Raw genomic sequence first — 15,518 nt, 5'->3', positions numbered from 1 at the left:
GTTTTCTGATCACTTTTAGAGAGTTCTCAAAGAGAGGGTAGGGTTAATCTTTCTCTACAGGAGGATGAACATGCCCACGGATGCCTCCCATTGGGATACACCAATAAGTAGAGGAAAGGGTGTAGTCTGGGGAAACAAGAATAAATAGGTAACCCGATTTTATCAGAAAGGAGATCAGTACCTACAGGCCCATCCTGTAGATACAACATAATGAAACATAACTGTGTCTCAAGGGGGGGAGGCAGCCAAATGTTTCTGTCTAATTGGACAGAATGTTAATGCTTAACTCCAGCATTAAGTCAGATACAAGTGGGCTCTGTACTTGCACTTGCTCCATCAGAAACATCTGCAGTTTTGCAGGGATAAACCCGAATTAACTTTTGATGCACAAATTGATTCTCAGCCTCTCCAGTCCAAGTGAGCGGTGCAGCTCACGCCGCCCTGCGTTGCTGGCTGGTGGTTGCAGAGCCCATTACTGAAGTGCCCAGGTGTCCTATGGCCTTTCCCTAACAACTTGCTTTTCTGTTCTTGGCTGCTTATTTTTATAGTTTTATCAGTACCTTGCTAGGAGCGTGCTAAAGAGCTTTGCTCAGGGCCAGCTATAATCATTTGTTTGTGTACGAGAGCACTACAGGGCTGGTCTGCTCTACAGCAGCTCCCAGTCAAATGAAACCAGCACTGTTTATTCTGCTTGCATGCCTTTTCCCTGCCTTATCTTTACTTTTCAACATAAATTGTTGGGAAATGTTGCTTTGCATTGATTTTGTGTTATGAGGGATTGTTTCCATTTATAAAAAATATTTCTGTATACAGTCTATCCGTTGTACACTTTTGGCAATCTTAAATCTTAGAAGATTTTTCCATAGCCTGGATGTGAGGCCACCAGGCTCACCACAGTCCATTCTGTAAAGCTCACTCCTTTAGAAAAAGCTGTAGAAGAGAATGAACTACAAACTCTGTAACCTCTGACACTTTGAAGAACAAACCATGAGGTGAGATGGAGCCCAGGGGTGGGCAGCTGCAGGTGTCTGAGTAACTTCCAGAGGCTCCCGAATCTTCACTTGTCCCTTCAAATCTCTTATGTGGCACTGCAAAATATGAGTTCTCCAAATGAGGTGACTGTTACGGCACCACAATTTATATGTTGTTTCCTTGGTATTATTTGGTGTTTCTATTTGATTTGTTGGCCATTTTTGCCACCACAACGTGCTGACATGCAGGACAGATTATGAAATATTGTATGCAAACATGATGTAATTTTAGGTTGTTTATGTACTGTTGTATCCTAACCTTGCCTTTGAATTGGAAGTGTTTAACTTAGAAGCCTTTGCAAGGAGCAAAAAGCTCTTGCTGGCCTTTTTTTTCCTTCAAAGTAACACCTTCCCTTAATTGGGAATACGGGCTGAGCGCTTAGCAGGAACTGTAAATAATTTCAAGCAAGTGCAAACCCTGGGCTTTCCAACTGTAGGAAGGTGAAGAGGCATCCCATCCCTATTACTTGCTCAAGGGAGATTACTTGCCCCAAGGGAGTACAAAAAACAAAGAAAAAAAGAATATAACCACTGAGATCAAGAGCAATGTATTATTTTATAATTTGGACAAGCATTATACAAAGTGTAAAGTCCCACCCCAAAAACCATGTACAGTGTCACAGGTGTTTTCCCTTGAAAAAGCGAGCATCCAGTCTTATAGGATTTAAGTGGAAAAAAGTATCTTTAGCAAATATCTCCAAGATGGATCACAGCAGTTCCTAATTCTTGGGTCACTTCTAGTCCATAGGAAGAAATTGTTCACACAGAGGGCAGTGAGGTATATGGCATAGGCTGCCCACAGAAGCTGTGCATGTCCCATTCCTGGAGGTGTTCAAGACCAGGCTGAATGGAAGCTGGCAATCCTGCCTGTGACAGGGGGCTAGAACTGGATGATCTTTGAGGTCCCTTCCATCCCAAGCCATGCTATGATTCTGTAAGTCTTTAACGTGCTCTTGAGTCAAAACACAGGTTGATCAAGAGATGACATTTGTCCTTGCATTTTTCTGTCAACACCATGATTCATTTTGTAGGACTGGTTGCATAAGTTTACAAGATAGTTCATCCTGTATTTGCAGCTATTGCCCTGCTGGGACTCCAACGTGCCATCCTTAGGAAAAAAATCTAGGTACAGTTTGCTTAAAAACATGCTGAAGATAAAACTTTAGCAGATATGATGCCTTGAAAAGCCCAAACGTTCACTCGGAGATATCCGGTCTCAACATGAATCCAAAGTTTTGGAAGAAAAATATCGTTGTGGAAGTACAAAGTGAACAAACTATTCAATGAAGAGCTGCATTACAGATTTTGGTATGCTTCAAATGACACTCAGCAAACCTGCGCTGCCCTTGGTGACACACTGTACAGGGAAAGGCTTGAACTCCAAACCAGTGCAGGATACCTACACTTTTGTTTGTCTTTTTTTTCTTAAATCTATTACCAGGTTTCAAGGCTGCCTGTTTCTCTGCAGTAGGAAGGAACCATCAAGCCTTGGAGTTAGGAATTCCCCTGCTGTGCCCTACTTCCCTCACTCACCAGCCGCCCTTCACACTCAGCCAGCTCTCCTGTTTGCCTGCCCCACGCTGCTGCTGGGAGTGCCCTCACTGGCACACCAGGCTCCACTGGCCCAGCAGGGCATTGCCCCAGGGCTGGTAGGGCTCAGCAGCAGCTTTGGGATCACCGTGCATTTCTGCTTGCCCAACTGCTCTCCTGGTGCAGCACCCAAACACAGCACAGTGTGCGCTTACCATGTCTGCTGGTTGTCAGCATTGCAGGCTGAGGGCCAGACTGCAGGGATATTTCAAGGCTGGAATCTCCAAGCTTGCAATCAAGGCCTTCAGCACCTCCTTGAAATGGTGTTTTCCATGTAGCTCTGCACTTCCCCTTTTCAGTTCAGAACAGCTGCCCCTCACATTCCCTCAGGAAGGGAACACCAGCGGAGGTGCCATCATGGTTAGAGTTGGAAGTGATTGTGAATCGGGCTAATTATGACCTTGTTGCTATTTCTGAAACACGGTGGGACCACTCCCATGACTGGAGTGCTGAGCTAGATGGCTACAAGCTCTTCAGAAGGGATAGACGAGGGAAGAAGGGTGGTGGTGTGGCCCTTTGTATTAAAGACTGTCTTGAGTTTGAAGAGCTTGGGGTTGGGAATGATGGAGTGGAGTGTCTGTGGGTAAGGATCAGGGGGGAGGCCTGTAGGGGCAGCATCTTGGTGGGGGTCTGTTATAGACCGCCTACTCAGGATAAAGAGTTGGATGAGGCATTCTATGAGAAGCTCACGGAAGTCACGCAATCGCCAGCACTTGTTCTGATGGGAGACTTCAACTTCCCTGATATATGTTGGAAATATAATATAGCACAGAGGAAGCAGTCCAGGAGGTTTCTAGATTGTGTGGAAGATTGCTTCCTTACGCAACTGGTAGGAGAGCCTACCAGGGGCAGTGCCCTGATGGACCTGGTCTTCACTAACAGAGAAGGACTGGTGGGAGAAGTGAAGGCTGAGGACCGTCTTGGGCAGAGTGAACACAGAAGTGTAGAATTCTGTAGAATTAAAATAGAAATGTTCTCCATTCTTGGGGATGTCAAAAGAGTGATCAGCAAAACTACCTTCTTGAACTTCCAGAGGGTGGACTTTGATCTGTTCAGGGCACTTGTAGCGCAGATCCCCTGGGAGTCACTTCTCAAGGGTAAAGGGGCCCAGGAAGCCTGGACGCTCCTCAAGACAGAAATCTTAAAGGCACAAGAACAGGCTGTCCCTGAGTGTCGTAAGGTGAGCTGTAGGGGAAGACAACCAGTGTGGATGAGCCAGGAATTACTGTTGAGACTCAGGGAGAAAAAGAGAGTCTACGTCCTCTGGAAGAAGGGACAGGCTACTTGGGGAGATTACAAAGAAGTAGCTAAGGTATGCAGGGAGGAAGTTAGGATGCAAAAGCCCAACTTGAACTCAGGTTGGCCTCTGCAGTAAAAGACAATAAAAAAATCCTTTTATAAATATATCACTGGCAAAAGAAGAACCAAAGATAATTCTCATCCTATACTTGATGCAGCAGGGAATGTGGTCACTGAGGACAAGGAGAGGGCTGAGGTCCTCAATGCCTTCTTTACATCTGCCTTTAACAGCCAGGCCAGTTATCCTCTGGGCTTTTTATGCCCCGATCTGGAAGTCTGGGATGCTGCTCAGAATATGCCCCCAACGATGCCAGTGGACACAGTCAGAGAGCTTCTCCTCCGTCTGGACTGTCACAAGTCACAACCTTGTGATTCTGTGATTCTGTGATTCTATGAATTGATCCCCAAAGTAAGCCTTTTCTTATTGGGCATTAGCTCCTACTACTGTTACAAAATCACCTATGGGTGCTAGGAGGCACCCGTATCCACCAAAAGATAAACCTCTTTATCGTGCTCCCCTCTCTTCGGTTCTGACATCCTTATCACTCCTTGCTCATTTTTGCCTTCCTCAGCCTGTGTCCCTTCCAAACTTTTCACTTTCCAAACTCTCATCATTACATAAACTACTAACATCTTATTTCAGTTTCTCCTCCTCATCTCCAGAGGCTTCTAGTGCTAACACTGGGATTTTGGGTTTCCTAGATCTCTACAGAGGCTATTTTCACTTTCAGTGCCCTATCCTCTCCGCCTCCCCCTTTGCAAGTAATGTTATTTACAGCAGCACTCTCCATCTGCAGCTTACTCTCTCACACCAAGTTCTACTCTCAGGGGAGCAGTGCAGGGGGGTTGCTCTCATGCCAGCACAGATAAACTCACTTTCTCTTTAACCCTTTTTCCTTTGTACGTTATTCCACTATTTGTACCCTGAGTTACACTTCTACATACCCTCAATTCTATTTCTGTATACCACTAACAATTACCTTTCTTATACATCAAAACAGTTTGTCCCGTTCCTTTCAAAATCCACTAACCAAACCGTACAGTTCTTCAACTTCCACAAACACCCAGCACTTGGTCTCTCACGATTAGGGTACTCAGTTATAAAACTGGTCCCATTATTCCATTTATGTTCTGGTTTCTTATTCAATATTCCCCCTCTGGCTCCCCAGCAATGTTTCTCCAGTGAGCCATAGTTGAGAGCCAACTCAGTGAGCCAACACCCCGTGTTTCATAACAGCCTCGTAGGTAACACTTTCACGACATAAACATTTAACAACAACAAAGACAGTGACAATAATCAGTACAATTTATCCTCAGGATCCTTCTCTCTCTGCCTCCCTCCAGGGCCCAACCTTCCCTCCATCTTCCTTTACAATGATCTATAACATATGTATTTCCATCATCATCCCAATCTCATTTCATTTAAATGGACAAAATATGTATGTTAACAAATAACACAGAGAACAAAACAACTTTTGCTTCATCCATCTCTGGCCGCTTCCCTCACAGGAAAACAAAACAGTGGATCAGGACTCTGCTCTCACTTCGTAGCTCAGCTATGTCTCAATCTCCCCACACTCACACAGTACTGCCTTAGTCAAAATGTAAGTTTGAAATTTCTTAGTTCGTAGTCCTAATTTTCTCAGAGGATATCCCAAATATTCTGATGGTATTAATTCAGATACACGGTACCAAATATTTACAACAGATGGTAATAGCAATTATATAACCTGTAGCTCCTGTTATCACAGCCAAGAGAACCAAGATAACCATTTAACAGGATACCCACTACATCTTGTCCCCTTATTTCACGTACAGCTTACAAGGTCCATTTGTGGGTGCTCCCCAAGGAGCTGCTCACCAGAGTCTGCCCACCCCAGCCGGCAACCTACCAAACCTGTGAGCTCACTTCCCAGGGGCAGCAGCAAGACTCTACCCTGCGTAGGACCTCTCCATACAGCTTATGGGTCCGCTCATTCCATGCACATACCTGGTCCACTGATGGATGGTCCTTTGCTCCTGCACTGATCGGATGAGGAAGGGGAGTCCTTCCGAGAAATCTTGGGGTGCACCTAAGGCGTCCCTCTTCTCAACTGGTCCTGCAGTCGGGCAGAGGGGGTCCCATCTGGGGTGCCAAACTGGTGTGTGGAATCAAACTCTGTAACCCAAGTAAGATTACAAAGCAGGTACGGTTTTATTCAGTGCTGTGTGGACACTGGGTGCAAGGGGTATAGATCCGCTTCTGACTGTTTTCACTATAAACTCCTGGCCTTTTGGGGGGGCATCCCCCCACACCGGTTTCTTCTTGCCCTGTGGACATCTAATCACCTCCCTGCCAAATGTCCTTGGGCTGTCCTCAAACCCTTATCTTTATGGCCTCCATCCCCCTCACTGTCTCAGTCACAGCGTCTGCCATCCCTTATTTTCTAACAAGCTCTACATATCTGCTTCTATAAACTAACTATTCCCCTTCATCCCCCCTTATTCTCAGTCACTGTGAAGCCTTCTTGCCTTTTTACTTTCACCTGTGGGGCCCATCTCACCTTTCACATTCACCCTACCAGCACGTCTTATCTTCAAGAAATGAAATGATGCAGCGTTACAGGAAAGGTCAGGGTGAGCTCATATTGTATTCTTCCTTATCTGAATGTTCATGTTTTTAGTAGGATGCCTTGATTACAACAGGAAGGTTAGGTACCTTCTGTAAAGCTTTTCTATGCACCATCTGATTACAAATCAAACCTTGGGTTCACAATCTAGAATGTGATGATAAACTTCTCCTGGGAGGGGTAGTTACTGACAAGCAACCAATGCTTGCCTGTAGCCACTGCAAAGCCCAAAGAAAATGTGGATATGGAAGGAAAATCGTCAGTTTCTGTTCATATTCAATTAATGCATTACCCGAATCAGTTTCCACCTTTCTGCACAATAATAGCTACTCAGTGACGAGCTGCAGGTTTGCAGTTTCTTTATGCTTACTACTATTCTTCCAGTTTGAAATACTGAGCCAAAAACATCTGCCAAGAGATTTTAAATACACAGACTCTTAAACAAACATTAATTTGTTGTTTTTTTTTAATCTTCACTCGTAGCTCAGGTTCTCGGTCTTTAAATAACCAGTAGTTGTTATCAACTTTTCCATTTGACCCAAGTCTCCTCCTCCCATTTCTCTGCCAGGGCTTCAAGAAAACAATTGTACCAACAATTGTACTCAAACCCTCTCCCTGAGCTCTACTTTGTGGCATTTAATTAATGACAAAGTGAGATACCTATCAATTAAAATGTCCGCCCATACAGCCAAGATGTTTGTGCTAGGACACATTCTTGGAATAATTCATAGTTTTAACCTGCCCAGTTTACAGAACTAACTTTCTGAAAGTATTTCTGGAAACTGTAGTATCTACTTAATATGAGTGGTAAAACTGTATTTTCTATGCCAGTACCATAATCGATATTTGGATGCGCTCAGGTGCAGGCTTGTATGTTGAACTTGATCTCTTCTTGTATGAAACATTCATCACTTAACAGCACTTTCTTTATAAGCAGGATCAATGCAATGGTAGAAATATCTCATTAAACCTCAATTATGCTTGTATTATTCAATGTCTCAGTAATACTATGCAGGGGAGAGTCCGTCAAATAGCATTTGACTTCAAGCTATAATCTTTCTATTTAAAAGAGCAAAACTTTCTTTGTAGTTGCATCATAGGTGCATTTCACCAAGTATGCACGCACTAACTAGACATTTGTTTCTGTCAAGGTTATTATTTCAGTAAGCCAGTTAATTGCTGATGTTGTTGGAATTGGAGGAACTAGATTTCAGCAGTCCCTGTCCATCATCAATAATTGTGCCAATCACGACAAAATTATTAAGGTCTGGCTTTATTCTTCTTTCTATACCGTAGAAAGGCGGCTTGAAAACTTTTCCACAGCGCCTTTTGCAATGACATTTTAACTTCTTCTGTTAGGCGAGCAATAGATAAAGGCAGTAGTTAAACCAAGTTTTCTGTGTTTTAGCACACTACGTTCCCTTCTGATGTAAAGGATTTAACAAAACGTATTCGTACAGTACTGATGGCTACAGCTCAGATGAAGGAGCATGAGAACGATCCCGAAATGCTTGTAGACCTCCAGTACAGTTTGGCAAAGTCTTACGCTAGTACACCTGAGCTAAGGAAGACGTGGTTGGACAGCATGGCAAGGATCCATGTTAAAAATGGGGATCTTTCAGAGGTGAGAGAAAGATCAGACTTAATGAATTTATATCAATAAATTTATTAATAACTTTACGCTTAACTTTCTTGAAATTGCAAATACATTGTGTGAATGCTACTGCATAATAATGATTTTTAATTTTGAATGGTTGATTAATTTCACTGGCTGATATCTTCTTTAAGCCAGTTCTGATTATTAAGGTATGGAATATGTTTGAATGCTCTAGCAGTTAAGATGAAGAATGAAGAATCAGGCCTTCTGCTTACTAATATTCTTCAGTTATCAGTTGCCTAAAACACTTTGAAGCTCTGCCTTGAATTCCTCTCTGGTTGCCTTTACAGAATTATCTTAATGTTCTTCCAGAAAGCTTACCAGAAAAACTCCTGATACTCTTAAAATTGTTGAACAGCAGTTTTGTTGCTTGAAAACAGAAAGCTGATTGATTTCTCTGTGCTGTTTTAATTCTAGCAAAAGGGAGAAAAGAGAGTTGGGATTCTTGTATGCCTTCACAGAATCACAGAATCCAGAGATCATTGAGTCCAACCCCCCTGCCAAAGCAGGTTCCCTACAGCAGGTCGCACAGGTCGGCATCCAGGCAGGTCTTGAACATCTCCAGAGAAGGAGACTCCACCACCTCCCTGGCAGCCTGTTCCAGTGCTCCGTCACCTCACTGTAAAGAAGTTCCTGCGCACATTTGTGTGGAACTTCGTATGCTGCAGTTTCCAGCCATTTCCCCTTGTCCTGTCTCCACACAATACTGAAAACAGTCCGGCCTCGCCACTCTGCCCCCCACACCTTAGATATTTATAGACCTGGATCAGGTCCCCTCTCAGTCTTCTTTTCTCAAGGCTGAACAGACCCAGTTCACTCAGCCTTTCCTCATAGGAGAGATGCTCCAGGCCCTTCACCATCTTTGTGGCCCTCCGCTGGACTCTTTCCAAGAGATCCCTGTCTTTTTTGTACTGTATGCCTTGATGCATAGCCATTATATCAGCATACAGAATTGATGTTGTTTCTTTCTGGAAGTTTGTTCCATCTGAAAACAAATCATGTTGTATCGTATCACCAAATTTCATAAACGTATCTATTTCACTACCATGTAAGCAAGTACCTCCGAGAAATCATCGCTGCTGCCTTACGTCTCATTGCTGATATTCTTTTATTCTGCCTAGTAGCTATGCAGAAGACGTATAGAGTCCTCTGTCAGTAGTTTACGTTTTGATGGAAGCAGGTCCAGCTCTTTCAGTCTAGTTTTTTTAAAAACAGACCTGAGGAAATGACTGATTTTTATTGAAAATATGGAATATTTGACTGTACAGCTAGAGAAAAACCCCTGTACATCATCAAGTCCAGTGCCATGCGAAGTATGAATTAGAGAGAATCTCTGGCAGTTACTTACATTTTTTCTTCAGCTCCAGAGCCAGAGATTTTTCAGCTTCCATAGGTAAACATTTTGCTGAATCTTGAATCTTTTTTGTCCTTTCCTCGAAGAAAAGTGATCAGTGCCAATTTAATAAAAACATCTCATGTTTGTAGACAACTCTGCCCCTTTTATTTAGTTTTCTAGATCGTACCAAGCAAATTCCTTCCAATACATCCCTGAAGGAAATTTACCTGGTGTTATTACAGCATGGAAGTCATTAGCTTGTGAACAGTGGGCAGCCTCCAACTGAGTGCTACTCAATGCTCTGGTGATAAGGGAGGCCCTTGCACAGTAACTGTTCTGTGTAAGTGAGGAGGAGAATTCTTACACAAGTTATCATCTTCAAAGCAGCAAACAAGGAAAACCTAAGAAATTATTCCAGTCTAGAGCTCTTCATAAATACTTAGTTTTCAGTTTTGCATGATGACTGCAATTTACAAAAGTGTTCCTGTTCTTGCTTTTAGGCAGCAATGTGCTATGTTCATGTAGCAGCACTGGTTGCAGAATATCTCACACGGAAAGGTATGATTTTGAAGTCCTACTTACATGTGGGTTGGTTGTTTTATTCATTATGTGTAGGAATAGCAGTGGTTTCCCTGAGGAAGCTGTAGGCAAAAAATTCTGACTTGAGTGAATAGCAAGCTTACAGCAGCATATTTACATGTTTAAGAACCAGCATTTTAGCTGAAGCTAAAACAGAACTTTCAGGAAGGGAAAAGCTTTTAATTTAATACAACAGTTGCTAATACCTGGTTAGACCCTTTCTAAGCAACTCTATCAATGAATATTCTTATTTGTTAAGTAATTTCTCAGGTCTCTCATTATTTTTTTGCCTCTTACAGGATGCTTATTCACATATAGGCTATTTCCCCTTCTCCAGTGATTTGAGAAGCTCCTCTGTGACCAAATCTGAAACTCTGTTGTCTTAAGTTACAGTTCCAAGTACTGCAAGTCTAACAAAACCCATAACAAGTGATAATCTTTATATACTTGCTTTGGGTTCTTTGGGTGACTTACTATTCTTGTCTCCTGTCACATGGAAATTACTTCCTGTTAGTAATTTGGAGTCAGTCCTACCTATGGCATTTCCAGGAGCAAGACATAAACGTGCCTTTGAGGCAGTCATTCAGTGAAGCCGCTGGTTGTACAACTCCCATGAGTGAGGAGAAAGAATCCTTCTAGGAACGAGTGGTGAAGTAAATATGTGCAAGTCCTTGTGCTTCTGTACTTGTCACTGATTGCTCTTGAGGCTTTTACAAGACAGATTTTGGCCACATAGCCTGACTGCTTCATTCAGCAATCTGATATAATAAAAAAAACTTACACAGAATGGGTAAAAGAGGTAGGTTTCACTTTAGAATATTCTAAAACCAATTCTTGGTGAATATATATTTCAGTTAAGGGAGTTAGATTGATATATTTTTTTGCTTATTTCTAGGCCGACTTTCTGTATCTACCCCTGACTAATCTGTGCAGCCATCCTCTGACTATCTTGTGTAGTTCACATCAGTCTATGCACAGTGTTCAGACTGGAGACTTGGATATGCCAGGGCTTGTTCTTGCACAGTTCTTGCGTGATCAGTGTTATGAAATACTGTAGAAGTGAACTTAGTTACCGTAGGCTTTGGGGTGGGAGAGATTGGACACAATTCTTAGCTAAAATAGGAAGATTCATACACTGCATAGTTTTGTAGGTCAGAATGCAAACGTCAACATGCTTGTCTAAAAAAACGATTTCTACTTAAGATGAGCTCTGCTCTTTTAATCATACAGTGAGAAGCTGTGTTTTCTTCTATTGTTTTGGTAGTAAGTGTATTTAAATACAGCTTCTGACTTATCCAGCGTCACAAAATGGCCTAATGTTACTCTGCAAGAGGAAGGTATTTTGCCAGCGTTTAAGTGAATGTGTCTGGTTTTCTTTTTCAATGATAGGGATGTTTAGGCAAGGCTGTATTGCCTTCAGAGTAATCACACCCAATATAGATGAAGAAGCTTCAATGATGGAGGATGTCGGGATGCAAGATGTTCACTTCAACGAAGTAAGTAAACATCAGCATGTAAGAACTGATGCACATTAAAGCGCCATTTGTTTTTCCAGGTGTTGTGTTTCTGAGATTGACTGCTATCACCTTCTTTGCCACCATTCTTATCCTAATAGAAAACAAATAAATAAATAGGATTATTCTCCGAGCTGTCCAGGTTCTAGGGAATTTACTACATGCGTATGTTTTACATGAAGCATCAGCATAAAGACACTGCTGTGATCATGCTGTGTATTTGCTAGCATAGTTGAGGGAGTGAGGGACAGACAACTGGTTGCAGAAACTGAGTTGAACAAAAGATCAGCGTTGTATAACCATAATTGCACAACAAAAAATATTTTGTGTTCTCATTTGTGTATGATGAAGGTGTATGACAAAATTATTTGTCTGCAAATTGAACACACTGCAGCAGATTGAGGAGCAATAGACATAGTGGTTTTAAGCCTTGACCTTTTACTCCCAAGTTCTGGTACTACTTTGCCCTATTGTTGTAAGACAAAAATTGTAGACTTGCCTGTTTGTTTTTGTTTTTTTTTTATACCTCTGAAGGTCTTTTGCTAGTCCAAGCAAAAATGTCTTTATTTTCTCCTCATAACATACATGCTAAAGGAATTGAAGCACGGGACTTGGACAAATTAAATGAGGGAAACAGGGATTGTAATGAAAGAAAGACATTGGGAAGAACAGTAGCAGTTGCATTAGAGCAGGACCTTGAAGGACCCAGGATGAGTTTTGCCCCCAGTGGACTGAATGCAGTGTGCACACAGCAGGGTAAAAACATTTGTTTTCTGGTAGATGTGGGTGCCTCCCCCTCTGTGCTGCATCCAGATTACTACCCATAGATGATTTCTGTAGCAGTAGTACGAGCTACTGGTCAACAAGAAAAAGCTTATGAATTAAATAAAAAGTGGAGCTAATGGTAAAGCAAGAAACAATGGGAGTAAGCAACTGTAGCTGTAAATAGCTTTCTGTACTTTGTTTTGTAGAGAGATCTAATTCAGTGGTTCTGTTTTATGAGCTGGTGTTCCACCTGGGCTCTGTATCATGCGCTGGCCATGCAGATGCGAAGCACAAGTGGAAAAAACCTCGCAGACCTTGAGAAGAATAAAAGCAGGAGAGTCTGCGATGGGTGAGAAAGGAAAAGTGATCTTTGAAGCAGGGGACGCCCTGCTGTCACTGCCTTTCACATCCACCACCAGAATGCACCTTGTACCTCCTCTGCCATTTCGGCAGTTTGCCATCTCTCTGGAGTCAATAAGTAATAACAAATTAGCTTAGAAAGTTTCCATTTCCCACTTATGGAATTGTCTAAAATAAATGCCTGTATGAGTGCATCCACACTGACTCAAAAAATCGTAACCTCCTACTTAACTTTTATGTTTAGAGTGTTATCAATCAAGGCTTTGATTGAGTTATGATGATTATGTTATTAATATAATTAGTGCTATTATTTTATAGCGTGGTAACGGTTTGTTAATTAAAAAAAAAACAACGGTTAAAAGTTGTAAAGGAGGACAGAATGCTAAAAAAGGAAACTTGTAAATGTGTATCAGTTTTGTGAGAACCTGTAATAAGCGATTTGGATTGTTCATATCTGAGTCCATACAAGGACCCAACTGGACCGAGGGTGCTGAAAGGAAGCTCATGCTGCATAGAGTAATTAGTAATTTCCTACCTAGGGTATTTCCAGGAGCAAGAGAGTGGTGAAGTAAATATGTGCAAGTCCTTGTGCTTCTGTACTTGTCACTGATTGCTCTTGAGGCTTTTACAAGACAGATTTTGGCCACATAGCCTGACTGCTTCATTCAGCAATCTGATATAAGCAGACATGTGCTAGGACACATTCTTGGAATAATTCATAGTTTTAACCTGCCCAGTTTACAGAAGTCAGAAGTCACATACCGTTCTTTCTGATCACCACATGTAGCTTAACTGTTTGAAGTTAGGCTCCCCAAGTTCTCTGTTATGCCTTGAAAATGCACCGTGCTTCCTCCAAGTACAAAGCTTTACAGAAACAAGGTGAAGCTCTATCTCTGAGGAGCATTTGCTGTTAGTAGTCCTGCTGTCTTCTCAGCTCTCCTATGAAATGGACCCAAGAAGGAACTCCAAATCCTCTGTGCTCAGCTTCTGCTCCTGTCAGTGGGACGGTGACAAAAAGCTCCCACAAACATCATCCTTAGTGCATCAGCTTTCTGGATGCAAACGGACCAGTCCAGAAGCTCCCGTGAAGGAATTGTTTGGAACTCTACCTTTGTGGGGTGAATTAAAACATTTGTACTCATCAGAAATAATTCTCTGTTTTCATTTTTAGGGTATTTGTGTGACAGTTTTTTACGTTTGGTTTAAGAGAGTCCTTCAGTTCTGAGAGATAACAGGAGAGGAAGCCGATGTGACCCACGTAGCATTTATCTCAAACTGCTGGGAAAGCTTGCAGTCTCTCTCATGGATGCTTCTCACTTGGATGTCTCCTTCTAGGAGCCATCCAGGCACTTGAGGCCTACTGTTTACTTTCACAAAACGCACACAGTTTATATAGGATGTGCTTGGGAACAAACCCACATTCCTGTCCACCACCATGGCTTATACAAGGAGAAGAGGCTAAATGGCCAAATCTAGTTCTCAGGGGAGAAATCTCGTCTTCCTACTCTAACAGCTCAACAACGGTAGAAGCACCTCAGTGACTTCTGCATGGGAGAAACACTGGCATTAGTCGCTGTGTTTTGGACTGCTTGTTGGCCAGACCGACCTCAGCAGGGACTCACTGCCTGCTGTGCTGCTGGGTGTGCATTGCAGGCAGGCACATCCAGTATGCTTCTCTTTCTACAGCATAAGCTGCTTCTTACAAGTGTACGTGCTGTAAGTCTGCTATAACCATACGCTCTTTCTTCAGCTGAATGAAAGAAAGGATGGAAGACAGAGAGGTGACACAGGAGAACCAGCATGGCTTCACCAAGGGCAAATCCTGCTTGACCAACACAGTGGCTTTTTAAGACGCTGTGAAGGGAAGAGACACTGACCATCCATCTGAACTTCAGTAAGGCCTCTGACACAGTACAACACAACATTCTTCTCCCCAAACTGGACAGATATGGATTTGATGGCAGGACTGTTCAATGGGCAAAGAACCAGCTGCAGGATTGAGTCCAGAGTGTGGTGCTCAATGGCACAGGCGAGCTGATTTAGCTGTGCATGTCCCTGTTCACTGCAGGGGAACCGGACTACACGGCTTTTTAAGGTGCCCTCAATGCTAATGGTTCTGTGTCAAAAACATTAGGAGTCAGTGGTAACTGATGGGGGGTAGTGCTCCTCCAAGCAAACTACCCCCCATGCAAAGCAACATCAGCAATCCACATTGAGCTCTCCATCAGGGTCAGAGAAGCCTTCTGTATGTCTGAATTAAGTGTGGGCTGCAGGTGCTCCTCATTATTACCTGAGAAGAAACCGACCTGGCCAGCAGCAGCCAGGTAATCATTAAGTGCGTGCTGCAGGAGGCCAGCAGAGCGATTGCATAAAGCCGTGTCTCGTAACAGCAACAAGCATCAAAGGGTTCCATGCTTCCTGCAGGTGGAATTTCTCTTTTGGCACCACCGACTGATGTTTGCCGTTCCCGTGCTCTCAACGCATTCAAACCTCGGCACTGTGCGGCTTTCCTAATCTACTCAAAACCCAACGAAACAAAATCATCAACAACAAAGCCCGCAGTAATTAAACAAAGTCCCCAAACCCTCGCCCGGACAAACCCGGCAGCAAGCACAGAGCTGCCTCCACCTCGGAACGGCTCCGGGCCGAGGGCGGACACCTCCAACAGCCGCCCCGCGCCCCTCCCGCACCTGCGCGGCTGCGGGCGGCGCCGGGACCGGCCGGGGCGGGGGCCCCGCAGAGCCGCCTTAAATCCCGGCCGCCCCCATCTCCCTCCAT

At 43.3% G+C, this 15,518-nt stretch overlaps 1 protein-coding gene and 1 long non-coding RNA gene across 2 annotated transcripts in view; one reads left to right on the top strand and one right to left on the bottom strand.

The window, feature by feature from the left end:
• Nucleotides 1-15,518, bottom strand: part of LOC128071612 (uncharacterized) — a 679,004-nt gene that overhangs the window by 583,106 nt on the left and 80,380 nt on the right. The gene's annotated exons all lie outside the window — the stretch shown is intronic.
• LOC128071600 (dedicator of cytokinesis protein 9-like) lies at nt 7,658-11,651 on the top strand. The gene is made up of 4 exons (XM_052664503.1): nt 7,658-7,794; nt 7,938-8,153; nt 10,023-10,080; nt 11,491-11,651. The coding sequence occupies exons 2-4, from the start codon at nt 7,995-7,997 to the stop codon at nt 11,634-11,636; spliced, it is 363 nt and encodes a 120-aa protein (XP_052520463.1). The 5' UTR covers nt 7,658-7,794; nt 7,938-7,994; the 3' UTR covers nt 11,637-11,651.

This window comes from Tympanuchus pallidicinctus, unplaced genomic scaffold (genome assembly GCF_026119805.1).
Source record: "Tympanuchus pallidicinctus isolate F22 unplaced genomic scaffold, pur_lepc_1.0 scaffold6, whole genome shotgun sequence".
Lineage (NCBI taxonomy): Eukaryota > Metazoa > Chordata > Aves > Galliformes > Phasianidae > Tympanuchus > Tympanuchus pallidicinctus.
Note: the sequence above shows the minus strand (reverse complement) of the source record. Positions and strands in the feature narration are given on the sequence as shown.

Bases quoted from the DNA above. Each gene is read 5' to 3' on its own strand.
- LOC128071600 (XM_052664503.1), top strand. From the start codon at position 7,995: ATGGCTACAGCTCAGATGAAGGAGCATGAGAACGATCCCGAAATGCTT. The intron at 8,154-10,022 runs GTGAGAGAAAGA...TCTTGCTTTTAG, and splicing joins AAAATGGGGATCTTTCAGAG to GCAGCAATGTGCTATGTTCA. The intron at 10,081-11,490 runs GTATGATTTTGA...TTTCAATGATAG, and splicing joins AGAATATCTCACACGGAAAG to GGATGTTTAGGCAAGGCTGT.